We start from the raw sequence: 15886 nt of genomic DNA, 5'->3' as shown, positions 1-15886 counted from the left end.
ATGTACCTTTAATTGCTTGCATATTCTATGCCTAATTCACTTTGTCTGAAACAAGACCGCAAATAACACGTTGTTGTTGTTATTGCACGACATTCACCCGAATCAGTTTTGCGTGATGGCCAGCCGTTGTCGCCTCCTTGTGGTCTTTGGGAGAATCGAGGGAATTTAACAAGGCAATGTTTTTCTCGCAGCAGAGACTGTGAGGCTGGATAACAAGCAGTCGGGTCAGACTTGCTTTTATTCAAGCCGTGTCTACCAACATTTAGTGAGTGTGGTGCAACCAAATGCGGCACCTCGGCGGAAGAATTTGGCTCAATTTGTGAAGAGGAAATGAGTTTTAACCTTCGACGTCGCTTGTTTCTTTTCATGGAGTCATCGGGTCGAAGTTTGAGGTCTCCTGCTGCTGTCCGAGGATTAACGCAAGGCTCGACTTCGCTGTGATCTACATGTTAAAGTGTGAATTTGTGGACGATACCCCTGCTTCGAGTGCGAACAGTTGCGCGCGTGGAGGAGGTTTTTCCTCCCTTCGTGGTCGGACAAACTCGACACTGAGTGAGTCCGGATAAGACCAGCGGACACTTGTTGAAATACAGTTTAGCGAGAAAAGCTTGGCTCCATTGCTTGGGAACTGAGCTAACATTGTTAGCAAGGTATTTGCTAACGGGACACTACTTTTATTTTAAAGCTAAATATCTCGAGCGAAACATACACAGATACGTGTCTCTTAAATGTTTACCGAAGTATCGACAAGTTGGCGAAGTGCTTTTGTGCAAAAAAAAAAAGCGGATTTGACAGCAGTTAGCTAACCTAGCTACTAGCTGCAGCTCCTTTTCTATCCGTTCACCTCCATATTATAGTGTTAGCTTTGACAGCTAAGATATGTCAACGTCAAACTCATACAAGTGGATACTGGCAATGTGTCAGTATAAAGTTCTATTGTGTCATTAACTTTATCGAAAGACCGCTGTCAGGATAATCCTCAGTGAAAGTCGTCGACATTAACTTGCAAAAATTTTATATTTGAAAATACTAAATGTAGATTTAAAAAAAACAAAAAAACGTTTCGCCATAATTCTAACGTCTAACATAATGTCTAACGCATATGTTGTACTTTTACAATGGAGTGCCCACTAAGAGACCTTTAAACATAGATTCTAAGCACCACGGCGGACCTCTCCCAAAGTAGCTGAAGTTGTAGAACTATGTCCGGCTCCCCGGGCACAGGGGGCTCGAACCCCAGGAAGTTCAGTGAAAAGATTGCCCTGCATAACCAGAAGCAAGCAGAGGAGACGCGAGCCTTCGAACAGCTGATGACGGACCTCACTGTCTCAAGGGTGAATATTTTTGTTGTTCTGTTGTCTTCTTGAATGAGACTTTGGCTGCTATGAGACCGAAACCGTATGTGCTGCAAACCCCTAGAATTTGACATAATGTGTAGGTTTTAAATACAGAAAGGATTATTTTGAATGAAACGAACTAAAGATTATAAAATTGTAACTATCTGTAAAACAGGATCTTAGAAAGTAGTTCCTTGACATCCATCAGTGGTCACCAGTTCCCCTTGCTGAGCATCTCAAGTACTCCAATGGAGTGCAATCTCCTAAGAATTGTGCTGAGTTTGCATCTGCAGGTCATTCACTTCTATTGACTGAATCTCTTGAGTTTGAGCCCTTGAGAGGCTCCACTGGGAGAGCGGAACTTTTCAAAGGACTATTTTTAATTATGGAGTGCTTGTTATACCTAATTTGGACACAGCGACTTATTTTTCGGTAGAGGCTAATAAGAAGGCTTGGCATTACATTTCCATATACTGACAATGAGTTCAGTTACAATTATGTGTTTGTTCAGTCACATGTGACACTTCAATTTTATTCTATTATTGCCTTATGATGTCAAGAGAAAGAATCCAAAGTTTGAGCCTCCTATCTGTCACGGTTTTCGAGTTATGGCTAGGTGTTGTTCCGATACCGTTTTTTGGCCCCCGATACCGATACCCAGCTTTGCGGATCCGGCCGATACCATACAGATACATCAGGGGTTTTTTCCCCTTAACTTGAAAAAGCTGCCCTGCCATTGGTTCAGAGCATTCAACGGCCAATATGATATCTTAGATCGGCTTGCAGTGAACATGTCACATATCAGTGAATGTCGTGCACTAGCAAAACACAAGATGCTGCATCCAAAATTCTATATTGGCGTTGGAATTAATGGTATCGGCATGTTACTTGTGAGTACTCACCGATACCGATACCACTGTTTTAATGCAGTATCGGCGCCTCTGCCGATACCAGTATCAGTATCGGAACAACACTAGTTATGGCCCTTCAAAGTTTGGGTGACGCCCACCTTTGGCACCCGGGAATTGCACACAAAAATGTGTGCCATATTTGGAGACCCTTATCTTTTGTTCAATGTAGGTGCAGGCCTGTAAATTGCTCTCTATGTCTCTGAGTTGGCCTGGGGACACTTCGGGATTTCGCTGGAGTAGCTAGATGAAGTGGCTGGGGAGAGGGGATTGTGAGCTTCCCCTGCTAAGGCTGCTGCCCCTGCAACCCGACCCCGGATTCGCAGTAGAAAATGGATGGATGGAGGGAGGGAGGGATGAATAATTCTTGCGAAACAAGTGTTTTAACTGAACATGAAGTAGTTGTCTCAAAGAAAATGAAAAGCAGAGGCATCTCACAGCAGAAGATGACAGTGGCTGACTTTTTCAGGCCTCTGCAGACGAAGATGAGATCGGTGGACAGGATTGGCTTTATTTTTAAAGCCTGGTTGATTCACACGGCAGGAAGTCGGCTCACAGTTTTAAAATCTTGCCATGTGAACCAGGCTGATGAACCGATCATCGAGTCACCCAAAATGAAGGAAATCAGTGCTGATCCCGGCTGATTGATCGGTGCACTCCTAGTAATTAATAATAACATTATTCATCATTTATTATAGTTTACATTTTTTAACCACTTTTATACTTGCATATTTGTTGATTAGGGTTACTCATTTCATTTCACTCTTCACTACATATAGGCCAAGTTGAGTGCGCCGTGGCAGTGAATGTATTTTTTGTTTAATGTAAGCCTGTCTGTGTGAAATTGGAATAGCGGTGTCAGCATTAAAGCCACATTGCTTCTTCTCTTGTGTCCGGCCACACTATGAACACAGTATCTTTTGGATGAGGTGTTTCAGTCAATCCCCCTAAAATCACTTTTCGCTCTCTCACTGTGTCACAGCATTTTCATCATACCTAATTCATTTTAAATCAGTGGTTTTTGGCTATACTGCAGGATTTGACAGTGATCATTTTTCTACACGCCCTCTTCTTGCAGACTCGTGTAATAAGTGTGAGCCAGGAAGAAAGAGTAAATATTGATAGTGATATTTATTTGGGATCATTTTACATTTGAAAAGATAAAGAATAAGGAAATGTGCATCGTGTCTTCAGTAAAGCTGCAAAACCTACACAACTGCATGGCTATGGTAAAGTAAACATTGTATGTAAATTGAATATAGCAGTAGCCCACCATTGCATTATAATCTTTCCACAGGCGGTCAATGATAGACACGACCAAAGAGGGAGCATACATGATAAATAAATATATGGTCACTATTACGCGGACTTTTGTCTATAGCGGGGTTCCTGGAGCATAAATCCCATGATAGCTGAGAAACTACTGTACTTCTTTTGACCACAAACTGAGTCAACAGCGTTTTTGTTGTAGTGCCTCATAGCGCGACCCACTTGTTTCAAGACCACAATCGTCAGGCCTCTTAAAGATCAAAAAATCCAAAAGATGGTTTTGTAACCACGCAGGAGGGGTTTTGTTGGTGCTGGATTTCACTTTGATGGATTGGATGTACTGGCTTCTATGGATCTCACTCTGCCTTATCGATCCTTCCCTCCTTCCTCTCTTTAGTTTTTCCTCTGGTCTCTTGAGATCTCGCTAAATTTGCTGGAATTTAGAGGCTTCCGGGGTTGGCGTAAGACTTTGATTTTGTAATCATGGGGAAGGCAGGAAGTGTTTGGTCGGTGCTGGATTTCACTTTGATTTATCTTTCTTTTCTCTTTATTTTTTTCTGACCTTTTCTCTGGTCTCCTGACCATTTAAACCTCACAACTCTGGCAAGATTCTGAAGTACCTGGTAAAGGCGAAGGGTAATGGGATATTTATAAGGCTTTAGGTGAATTAATGAGTATAAATTTATACGTATTTGCACGCGCGCGCGCGCACGCACGCACGCACGCACGCAAACGCACGCACGCACACACAAAAAAAATAAACTAAAATAAAAAAAGATCAAAAAATCGCATTCCTACTTCAAACCTCTAATCTGAACGTAGTCTGTGTCCTCATCACTCTGAACAACAGTGTTCATTTTGACAAGAAATTTTTATTTAGGTTTAGTGATAGTCTTTTAGCTAAAATTAATTAGTTTTAATCATAATTTAGTCATCTGATGGTATTTTAGTTTTAGTCCAATTTTCGTCATTGACAAAAAGAGCATTTTTAGTTGAAGAAGAAAAGAGCAGTTTTAGTCAACTAAATTGACAGTGTAGTCGATGTTTTCCTTCAGCATGCATTTCAACTTTTATCCAAAAAAATTATAACAAAACACACCTATTTGTAACTAGTTTACGTAAGACACATTTAGTACATCGGTGTCTTTATTAACTGTTTCAATGAAACATGTTGAACTGACTATAATATAACTTAGTTTTCACCTAAATAAAATAAAAAGTCCTTGAGATTAATTTTACATTTGCAAAATGAATGTCAACATGTTTGAACATTAAATAAAGTGCAGTCAACACTGAACAGTTTCTGAGTGTTTCTTTTCTCCCACCCGTGTTTCGTTCCTTCTGATTGGATTGTTATTTTTCATCACTGTGTTGTTTTCATTTTCGTTTTAATCATTGACGAAATTGTCAATCAATTTTAGTTATCGTTATCGTCTCAACAAATGGCTTCAGTTTTCATTTAATTTTCATCTGGAAAAAAAAATTCATGATGCAAATTTTTCGGCGACTAAATTATCACCGCTGAACAATATATTTTTGTCTTTCTTGACTAATAGGTGCAGTTCCAGAAGGTCCAGCAGCTCCGTTTGTCTCAATCACGACCACAGTACTATGGCGGCTCGTTGCCCAATGTCAATCAGATTGGCAACACAAGCACTGAATTTCAGGTGAGAATTCGTCACCTAAAATATGCACACTCTATAAAAGTGTATCATTATGCTCTTAACACACTAGGTTAGTGTGTAATTACTCCTACTGCCCCATTCTGCAGTAAATTATGTAAAGCCAATGTCCCAAAATTGTTCAAAGTTATGATGTTAATCTTTTCTTTCCAGTATAAAATCAAACGTAATATTTCACATTTGACATTTTCTAGACATTATATCTTGTTCAAGCCATTTCTTAGGGAAAGATTTTGATTTTGGACTGTGCACTCTCCTATATGATATGTGCATTCATCTGGTTTGCAAATCATTGTATTCTGTTTTTATTCATGTTTAACGTTTAAGTTTTGGATTGACTTACACTTTAAGCTATGTGGTTCTGAATGCAATCAGTCACTACAACTTTTACTATCTCTGTTATTGTTACTTAAAATCATTGAGCATTGAGATTATTAGAAAAATTACAGTACAAAGCCACTTTTACATTTATTCCCATTTGAGATTTGAACTAAATTATTACTGATGCCATTCAGTACATTTTTTTCCAATGTTGTTGAGTTTGGCAAAGCCCTTTTCCCCCCGCCATACAGCTTATTGTTGCCAGCGTACCTGTGACCACCATTCAGAATAGTAATCAAAATGTCAATCCTTGAGAGAACTGCCGGCTACAATTGAGTATACTTTCATATGTGAATGCATTTTAAAAACAGCAGTCTAATTCCAGCGTTGTGTTTTTCTGTGTTTCTCAGGGAGGCTTTCCTGCAGGATTGGATTCTGTAAGAGGTACTCGCCACCACGGGCTGGTCGAGAGGGTCCACAGGGAACGTAACCGCATCAACTCTCCTCATCGCAGGCCCATTGACAAGCATGGACGGCAGATATCCTACCAAATCTAAGTCTTTAAAAGTAGGATTTGTGACGCAGATAGTATCTTTCATCATTGCATGTTAATCTACTATTCGATAGTGTGCTTTGTAGTTATGTTTGGAGGAGAGAGGGAAAAAAAAGACCTGTAGTGCAGTTTTAAGAGTGGCTACACAATTGTAGGCAGTTATAGCCTCTTAAACGGAAATAATTAGGGGTGTGAATTGCCTAGTACCTGACGATTCGATTCGTATCACGATTCACAGGTCACGATTCGATTCGATACCGATTAATCCCGATACGAATTTATAAGTCGATTGTTGTGATTTTTTTTCATTCAAATTTAGAAAATACTAATCAGTAAGCTTGTAGAGTGTAAGATTTATATGAAAATGTATTATTTATTTATCTGAAATTTCAGTCTTATAGAGGTTGTAATCTGTTTCATGTTTGAACAGCATTAAAATAAAATATTAAGGCTTAATGTTCCGTTCATATAACATTCTTCCATGCTCAAGGTGTGAATCCTAAAAAAAAAAAAAAAAAAAATCGATTCTGCCGATTATTGAATCGATTCGAGAATCGCGCGATGTAGTATCGCGATATATCGCCGAATCGATATTTTTTTTAACACCCCTAGAAATAATCATGTTGATTGAAGGGATGCAGAGAAGGTGAGGAAGATGTATGCCTGGTGAACATTGACAGTAGTAGAAGGTTCTCTGCATACGCTGAATGTGATGAATGTGCTCAATGTTCTGGAGAACTTGCAGAATATGTGTTTATGCAAAACATAGAAAGTTTTCATAACATATTTGACACACAATGCTGAGGATTGTCATGAAACCAGGTTTCATGAGCCAAAGTTGTCATGTGAATGCTAGAATTGGCCACATTTTGTGACATAATTTGTCAATGGGTTACTCTCTCAAATGGTTCACAGTCGATTAGGGCTGGGCGACATGGCCAAAAAATAAAATATTTATTTATTTATTTATTTATTATTTTTTATTTTTCAGTCATGCAGGATGATTAGGATTTTCATCAATTTTAATCTAATAAACGGCAACAAACATTTATTTAAAGGTTTCATTTAAAAAAAATAATTCCTGTGCATAATCTTCAGACAACAATAATGTATACTGATTCTAAATCAGTTTTAACGTAAAATTAACATATGGTACATAGTTTGTGCTTAAATGCAGCAATTAAGTAGTTGGTAGCTATTGTAAACATGTCTTGTAAACCACCCACCCAGCATTCTGCCACTTTTACAAAATTACAACTCATAAAAACATTTGTGTGTTACTGAACATAAGAACAACAGTTTTTAAATCCAGAAGACAAAAATTGATTCAACAAATTTTAACAATTAGATTTTTAAAATGACGATGTATAGAATTAATTTGATTTATTGCTCAGCCCTACAGTTGATATGTACCTGTATATGTTGGGGGCCCACAACTTAAGCGATTTCAAGTATTTATTTTTATTTTATTTTTATGTTTATTTTTCCATTATTTGGGCTTCAAGCTCATAAAACCCATGAAAGCAAGATGTCAAAAAAAATTAGAATAATGTGAAGAAATCACCATGCATACTTCCCACTTTTTTAAATGGAAAAAAAAAAAAAGCTGGATGGATGGTATTTTCAAAACGATATGTCAATCTTCAATAGTTGGTTGGATTCCCTTTGCCTTAATCACTGCCTCGATGCGCCGTGGCATTGCATGGGGGTCCTGGAAGTCCAGACTTTCTTGATGCTTTTCCTCTTGATAATGATGCATTACAAGAGGGCAATAAGGCACAATACAGTACTATCGAGGAAGGGCCACCAGACCCAAAAACAAAGAGCAAAAAAATAATGATAGCACAGAAATAAGTTGTTTTTTTTTTTTTTTTTTTTGGTGTAAGATAAGTATTTTTTTCTTAAATCTACATCTTATTTTCCTCAAATATCTAACTTTAATTTCAGAACTACATTTTCCTCTTTTCCAGTATGGCAACATGATAAAATGCAATGACTAACTTGTGACACAGTTGTTGGTACGTGTGCCACACGTTTCTGAGGTTTGAATTTTAGCTTTCCTTTTTGTTGCTTGCATGTTCTCCTTTTGATGTGTGGGTTTTCCCCAGTTAATCTGGTTTCTGCCCACATTCTAAATGCAAGCACATGGTCGGTCAATTTAATACTACATTGTCCATTTGTGTGAATGTTAGTGTAAATGGTTGTTTGTCTTTATGTCCTGTTATTGACTCTCACCCAAAGTCAGTTGTCTCCAGATCACCTGCAACCAGATGACCTGTATAGGAAATAAATGGATGGCGCATCTATCCATGTATTTCCTGAACTGATGGCACACCGAAATAGGCTGCAAGCCTGAATGGTTAATGAGCATTGTGAGCCCAGGCCAATGGGGGACAGGACATGGGTGGTGAATCTCAGCCAAGTCCTGTAGTGTTTGAATGTCCTGGTGTGAGTACACTCTCAAAGAACCCACAATAGTTGCTTACAAAGCAAGTGTATTGGGCGAATGATTATTTGCCTCATCAATAAGACTTGATTTTTTAAAATATATTTTAAATGATCTATACCTAAAGGGTAATATGGGAACATTTTCTTTCTCTTGGTTAACTGGTTGTCAAGAGATACAGGAAGGATCTCAGGATGGATTGGATGAATTTGATGCGTTTTATTTATTCATTTTCTTCTTCTTCACACCAAATATGTTACATTTGCATGTAACACATATTGCCCACTGATCCAACAGTACACCCCCAAAGCTATAGCATTTGAATGAGTGTGAGTGTTTTCTCTTGCCGGAGGATAGCAATGAATCAGTGACCTGTTAGTGCGTTGTGTGACAGTGAAAATGAGTTCTTCCAGTGTCATATGACTAGGGCTGGGTATTGCCAACAACATCACGATATAATGCGTATCACGATAGAGGGAGTCACGATTAGATGCATATTGCGATACATGGCCTTCATGGAGATGTGTATCCTGATATTTTACGTTACATATATTTTTATGAAAACAGTCATGTAAACCCGAATGTATTATGCTGGATGGCATGTACTTATTTATTTATTTTAAACTGTCAGCAGCACTTCTGGTCTGTCTTATGTGCACATTGCATAGCAATGATCAGCTTTCAGACGGACCGGGAAACTATGAATAAAGGTGCAATATCGATTCTGATGCCTCCGTATCGATACGTGTATTGTAAGACGGACACAGCAATATATTCTTGTATCTATTTCTATTTTTTTTCCACACACCCCTAAATGTGACCTACTGCCAGATTCTGTTTCCCACTCTTAGTACATCAGCATTAGGGTAATTAAGACAGACAGTCTATATGTTGAGACAAATGTGCCAGTTCCTTAATTTTCTTTGGTTTTGTAGCGATAAGATCAGTGAGCACTGGTGGTGTATGTTTCAGTAACCCTCAGGTACCTGCATATCATGAATCACTCCTAAATTTACGGTGTAGAAGAGGGAACTTCAGCATGCCATGCACAGATGGGAATTGACTTTGACTTTTTAAGAATATGAACCTGTTGAACTTGCTTTTTTTTTTTTTTTTTTGCATCTGATTCTTTTCAAGTGGAGGAACTGCAGCAATCTCCTTTTTGTTTGATAAGTATTCTTGTGTCATTGAGCGTAATCGTGTCTTTGTTTCCACTATGCATGCAAATATGAAGATGATCTAATGGCAAAAACTTGTTCCTAAGAACTTTTTGACTATAGCTAAAAAATTACTACAGGTTTAGAAGGATAATTTTAGATTGTCATATTTGTATACCAGCCACACTAATGTGCTTTTTATTCTCTGAATGGAATATAACACAAAGCAACACAGTGATATATAACAAAATAATTTTTAAAAATTTGTTGCATTTACTTGCATTCTTTGGTCTTCATTTGCTTCTTTGCTAAGGCAACATGATGTAGTTGACCATTGAGAACATTCATTCGCCAGTACCAACCATTTTCCTTGACCAAAACCCACGTAGAGAGTTCACCATATGGAACCGTATACCTGTCCCCACCGCCAGACAATAACTGGAGAAGGTGAGTGTCTCAGTTGACGAAATGTTATTTCTTCTTCCAAATAATGTTTTACTATCTTAGTTTTTCTGTTTGCAGTCTGTCTCTTTGCATACTGACATGTTTTGTTTTGTTTTCTTGTTCATACGCTAATATGAAATAGATGACTGCATGGTGGATATACAGTGTAGTGTACATCATGCAGTTGTAGGTGTGTGTGACTGAAGCATAGAACAAACACCTCGTCCAACCTCCATTGCAGAAAATCAAAAACAACCTTTTCAGATAAAACAATGCAAGTCTAGTGGCAATACTTGAAGAGAATGGTTTGTATCCCTGGACCTGCCCAAGTACTGTATACTAGTCAGGATAGGCAACTTTGCCTCAGTATTGACAGGAAGCGAATTAAGATCTGCTGCCTCAAAAGCTGAGCTAGGCTCCTCCCTATTCACTTTCCATCACTCTTTAGTTTTCAATGTTTTCTTGGCTGGATGTGAGTCACCTTTGCTTGTCTTCCATGGTGCCGAAACAGCCATTTACCAGGTTCTGTGTTGAGCGCAGCATACAAGCTTGTGCTGAAGAATGAGTGAATAAAGGCCACACCCACTTTGTCTTTGTTGATGCCACAAAACAGGTTGGCTCACAAATATCCAGGGCAACCAAACAGCAGGGTTTCTTTGAGTAGGTGTGTTTGTGTGTGCACCATGTGACTCAATATAATATAGACTTTTTTTTTTTTTTTTAACTGTCTTGATTAATGATTTAGATTATATTTTACACATTTTGCAACTTGATGCATTAAGGCTTGACACAATGTAGGCTTTGCAAGACCTAACGGATGAACATAATTGAAATTGTTTGCATGAATTTTCTGTTGTCATTTTAGAGTGTTTTACTTTGACCTCTATATAATACATTGTGACTGTCACATATCATAAAAAAAAATAAACACACAATACTAGGCAAAGAATATAGTGGTGCACTGCTTAATTAACAACTAATCCATTATCAAATTAATCGTAAGTATTTTTGATAATTGATGCAAACATCTGCTTTTACGTTGAAAACAATGATCAACATTTTTGCATATTTTCTGATGTGTTAAGGACCAAAAAAGTGACTGAATCATTATTAATTTGTTTGTGCATTGTCTGCATTGCAATTTTAAATAATGTCCTATTTTTAACATCGGGATGGAAATAAAACTTAAAACAAAAAAAATCAAATTAAATAAAGAATCGAAAATAATCCAGTTCTTAATTGAAATTCTCAAAAGTTGCACAGCTAAGATTATATAATGATCAAGCTAAACTTAGCGAGTAATTTATGACACAAAACTTTGAAAGTGTGTGGACTAAGCACAGACTTAGGCAGGTTTACGTCTATCTATTACATTCGTCGATCAGGGTAAGGACAGCTGTTTCTTTTCAGTCCGTGTATTTTTACGAGGCATCGCGTGATAAAAAACTCACCGAAAATACGTAAGCACTTGTCAATTTTGGTGATGACTGGCCGATGAAACAACAGATTTTCCTCCACGATTTCATGCCCATGATCTTGCCTCTACAGCTAAAGTTAATTTGACAACAAGCTAGCTTTTAGCTAGTTTGGTTGCTAGTTATTGCAATGGCTTTAACCTAGCCCAGGGATGCTCAAGTCCGGTCCTCAAGATACAGCCTGTTTTCCACGTTTCGCTCCACCAACACATAGGATAGGAACTCTCAAGGACCGGACTTGGGGGTCGTGGTTGGCTATAGGTCCATTGATTATTAAAATAACTGTTAGTTATAGCCCTACTACTGACACAATTTTTCATATTTACTCTAATCCTTTTTTTTTTTGTTTTTAAATTGTTGCTATGTGATTGGCACAGATTTGTGTAGTCTGTGCAGATCTAACAGCCTCCCGTACCGATCTGCAGCAGATTGTTGCCACAGTGTGAATTATGACTACCTCCCCCTCAGTGGTGGATTTTGGCCCAGTGCAATATCAATCAAGTGGACTACTAAGCACAACATATCCACAATGTATTCAAAATTTGTTGAAAAGATGTAACATGAGGACAGCTTGATATTGTGCCAATGTGATTCTAATTTTATCAACACAAGCGTTACATCACCAGAATTCTGAGTGGAAATCCCTCAGGGGAAAATATAATCAGCAAAACAATACACACCTTTTATAACATATTGGATAACATGTTAGATTCCAAAGAAACCAGTTTACTAAGCAAAAAAGGTATTCAATTTATCAGTTTATCATAATTGTACTGTAGTTCCATTTTTGCCTCCTAAAAGTCTTGGACTACGGTTGATCATGTTGATTGGAATATGTTAGTTAACAGCAACTGTTTTTTGCATAACTGATGAATAGGTTATCGGCTTAAAGAACCTAACAGTGTTTGTGTAAGAATCAGATAAATGTTAAGAGTGTCGGATCGGTGATCGCAATTCACCAGCCATTTTATTCCCATTTATCAGTAACTCAACTCTTTTTCCAAATAAAAATGACTCTTCTTCTAGTAGGCAGCTGGGAAATCCAAGCATCATAGTTGGAAATTGTTACACTTCTCTAAAAGAAACTATTGTGTTTATAATTAATGTTTTCTTTGTTTATTCCATCTGCCTTTTCTAAAGAATAGATCCTGGGCTCACTCTAATAGCCATCAGGGGAAATTATCTTTGGTTTGTTTTGTTATGCGGGAATAATTGCCTGGTTTTCTGTCTCGGGGGTAGTGGGGTGGGAAGTGTTTACAACACCAACCACATCTGTATTGCATTATAGCCAATGCAATCTAGGGAGGAAAGCGCTTTTAACAGCTGCATTGCTTTTACTCAATCGTTCATGTTTAATGAACATTTCTCAACAATTATACTGAATGCAAACTGCAGCAATTTTCAGTTAAAATTCAATATTTTTTTTTATTTATTTATTTATTTTTATTTTTTTTAAATGTTATTGCAGTGTGAAGTTGTCAATATAGAGATTGTTGACAGTGTTACATAAGTCTGGGCGATATGGCCAAAAACAATAAAATCTCAACCCCCCCAGTCATTCAGGACACTAACAATTTTAATCTATTGTAATCTAATAGACTCAACAAAAATGTATTTAAAGGTTTCGTTTATTCAAAAGCAACTCCTGTGCAAACTGTTCAGACAGACAAATCAGTTTTAACATAAACCTAACATTCATAGTTTGCGCTTAAATGCCGCAGTTAAGTAGTTGGTAGCTATTGTAAACATGTCTTGTAAATCCAGCATTCTGCCACTTGTGCAAAACTACAACTCACAATAACAATAACAGAACATAAAAACAAAAGCTTTTAACCCATTAAAGCTGAGAGGGCATCACCGTGTTTCTACCACTAGAGCCCGGAGCATAATGATCTAGAATTTCTCATAGAGGGACGGATGAAGGAAAACACCACTTTCTTCTTGTTTTTGGTGGAATTAGCATTTTAACACAGCTAAAAGATCCCAAAAGTTTTTTTTTCATGTTTCTGTCCCTTTAACTTGTCCCATTGCATAGCAATTGGATGTACAGTAAGTGATTAACCTTTGCATCCATTGTATTTGAAATTTGGGACAGCACACCCAGAAAATTGCTCTTGGAAAGGCCCAGTGTTGCCAGGTGTACGAAAATTATCGGATTTGGACGATAATTTGAACCTCTGTACGATATACGATCAATAATCCCAAAAAATGGCAATATGCAGTACGATAATTTGACCATTTTGAATTATTGCCGGTAAAACTGAAACTGCCAGTTTTTTTGTGAACCTTGAAGGTATCTGTTCTCATGTGACATAATAGCAGCCAATCGCGCTTTGCTGAGCATGAGAAATGAGAGACGTCCATGCATTGATTGGCTGAAGGGTAAGTGCCTGCCCCAGGAGACTCTCCCAAACAGGAAATCACGCAAGACTCAAACCGCCTATCCAGTAATATATCCAGATCAATGACGTTAACCTGCAATGAAGCCTTGAGTGCCTGTGAGCGGTGAGCGCTTTTAAACACAAGAACGACTATATTTGACTGTCGCGAATCAGTGTATTTTGGTTATGATGGGTGTACGATAATTTCCATCAAAATACGATAATTTTGAGTCTATGGTACGATAATCCTATATTTCCTACCTGGCAATGCTGGAAAGGCCAGAAGCAAACAATTGTTCCACTGCCCTGAAATGAGCCAGGTGCAAGAAAATGAAGACTTAAAAGCAACCTTGTCATACTCTTGGTGATGTGACATGACTCCTTCTTGTGACTGGATCTGAATAAGCCCTCACAAGCTCCAAAATTGAATTGCAGATTAAACCACAAATCATGAGGAGCAGTATAAAGATGCAAAATAGGCCTTCACAATTTGCCTGTTTTGATGAATCACATTCACCTTTCTCAAATTTGTCTATTTGTATGTCTTCTCAGAAAATACCAAATGAACGGCACAGTAATTTGACAGAAGTAATTCTACTTTTAAATATGTTTGCTTGACCAATAAAGGTTTATACAGTTTTATGCAAACATCGAGGAAATCTAGCACAGAGAACTCACTGAAATTGAGTCCATATTAATACACTTTCTCATTTTTTTTTAAATTACATTTGTTTTAATAAGTAGTTTGTTCATTGATGTATATACACCTTTGCTACTGTTAGATGAATTGGGTTCTATTAGGAAAATGCTGCCGTTCTCTACCTATTATCATCAAGGTCTAAAAAAAAAAAAAAAAAATCTGAAACTGGGTGGAGTGCAATGTGCATAAAGTATTTTGCAGCACATCTTCGTTGACTTGAATTGCACTGCTGCTTGCAGCTGTGTTACTTGATGACAAAAAACAGAAGTGTCAAAACCATGTGTAGTAACACCTATTGAGCTGCCTGATATTGTAGTGTGATTGTAAAGATTGGCAGTGCTGCTAAATTGTTGAATCATAACCCCCATTTTATGATTGATTGTCATTTCATTTAGCGTGTTGTGGAGTGGAAGAGTGGAATTGTGTGTCTGCAATAGGTCAAAACCATGATCTAGTCCCACGCTCTCCCCCTTCTTTTCACCAAACTTTGGCCTTCTGTTCCTGTCCAAGCCTCTCTTGGGATGGAATCCCAGACCAAGCTCCCTGGAGATGGCACTGTATTGTAGAATGGCCTTCAAAGGAGAGAGATTTTAACATGTCTGCGTTCCCTCTTGTTTTTTGTGTAGGCATTATTTTTTCATTTTATTCAAGTGAGAGGTGGACTTATTGCTGCCCTCTTTCAAAAATGTTTGCGTTAGTAAGTACAATACCAAAACATTAGATCCAATTACAGCATAGCTGTGTTAACAAATTACGTGCAGTGGTTGAAGTAAATAAAAGTATTGCTGAATTGTTTAATACTGCACTAATGTACTATGTACCACCCAGTCTGCTTTTGTTTCAGCAAAAACAGTACACAATTGTTTCCAGTAGCTGAGTCGTACATCATTTTCATGTCCAGAATTCTGATATAATGAATGCATTCATTATATAATAGCAAACAGAGGTCACAAACTGCCACAGATGCAGCCCAAACTGTAGACTCCATACAAAGTATAATTCAATAATGACCAGTTTGGCCACCATTGATGAATACAGTTTTGTTGACGATCTTTCAAAGAAATCAACCTGAACAATGAAAAGTAATGACTACTTATTGGTAAAATACTTGTGTATTATGTTTTATGTGGCGGCACGGTGGGTGACTGGTTATCACGTCTGCCTCCCAGTTCTGAGGTCTCCGGTTCGAGTCTAGGCTCCGGCCTTCCTGGGT

General features: G+C 37.9%; 1 protein-coding gene across 6 annotated transcripts in view; it reads left to right on the top strand.

The window, feature by feature from the left end:
* The first annotated feature begins 148 nt into the window (after window positions 1-148).
* crtc3 (CREB regulated transcription coactivator 3) overlaps window positions 149-15886 on the top strand; it is a 42158-nt gene continuing 26420 nt past the window's right edge. For 4 of the 6 annotated variants that reach the window (XM_077519178.1, XM_077519176.1, XM_077519175.1 and 1 more), the window contains exons 1-4: window positions 149-1334; window positions 5071-5181; window positions 5928-6056; window positions 10059-10120. In XM_077519178.1, the coding sequence (XP_077375304.1) occupies window positions 1203-1334; window positions 5071-5181; window positions 5928-6056; window positions 10059-10120 (434 nt within the window). In that variant the 5' untranslated portion in view covers window positions 149-1202. Of the gene's footprint in view, window positions 1335-5070; window positions 5182-5927; window positions 6060-10058; window positions 10121-15886 lie in introns of all 6 variants that reach the window. The other 2 variants (XM_077519177.1, XM_077519174.1) reach the window with 1 other exon arrangement.

Source organism: Festucalex cinctus, chromosome 4 (assembly GCF_051991245.1).
Source record: "Festucalex cinctus isolate MCC-2025b chromosome 4, RoL_Fcin_1.0, whole genome shotgun sequence".
NCBI classification, from domain to species: Eukaryota; Metazoa; Chordata; class Actinopteri; order Syngnathiformes; family Syngnathidae; genus Festucalex; species Festucalex cinctus.
Note: the sequence above shows the minus strand (reverse complement) of the source record. Positions and strands in the feature narration are given on the sequence as shown.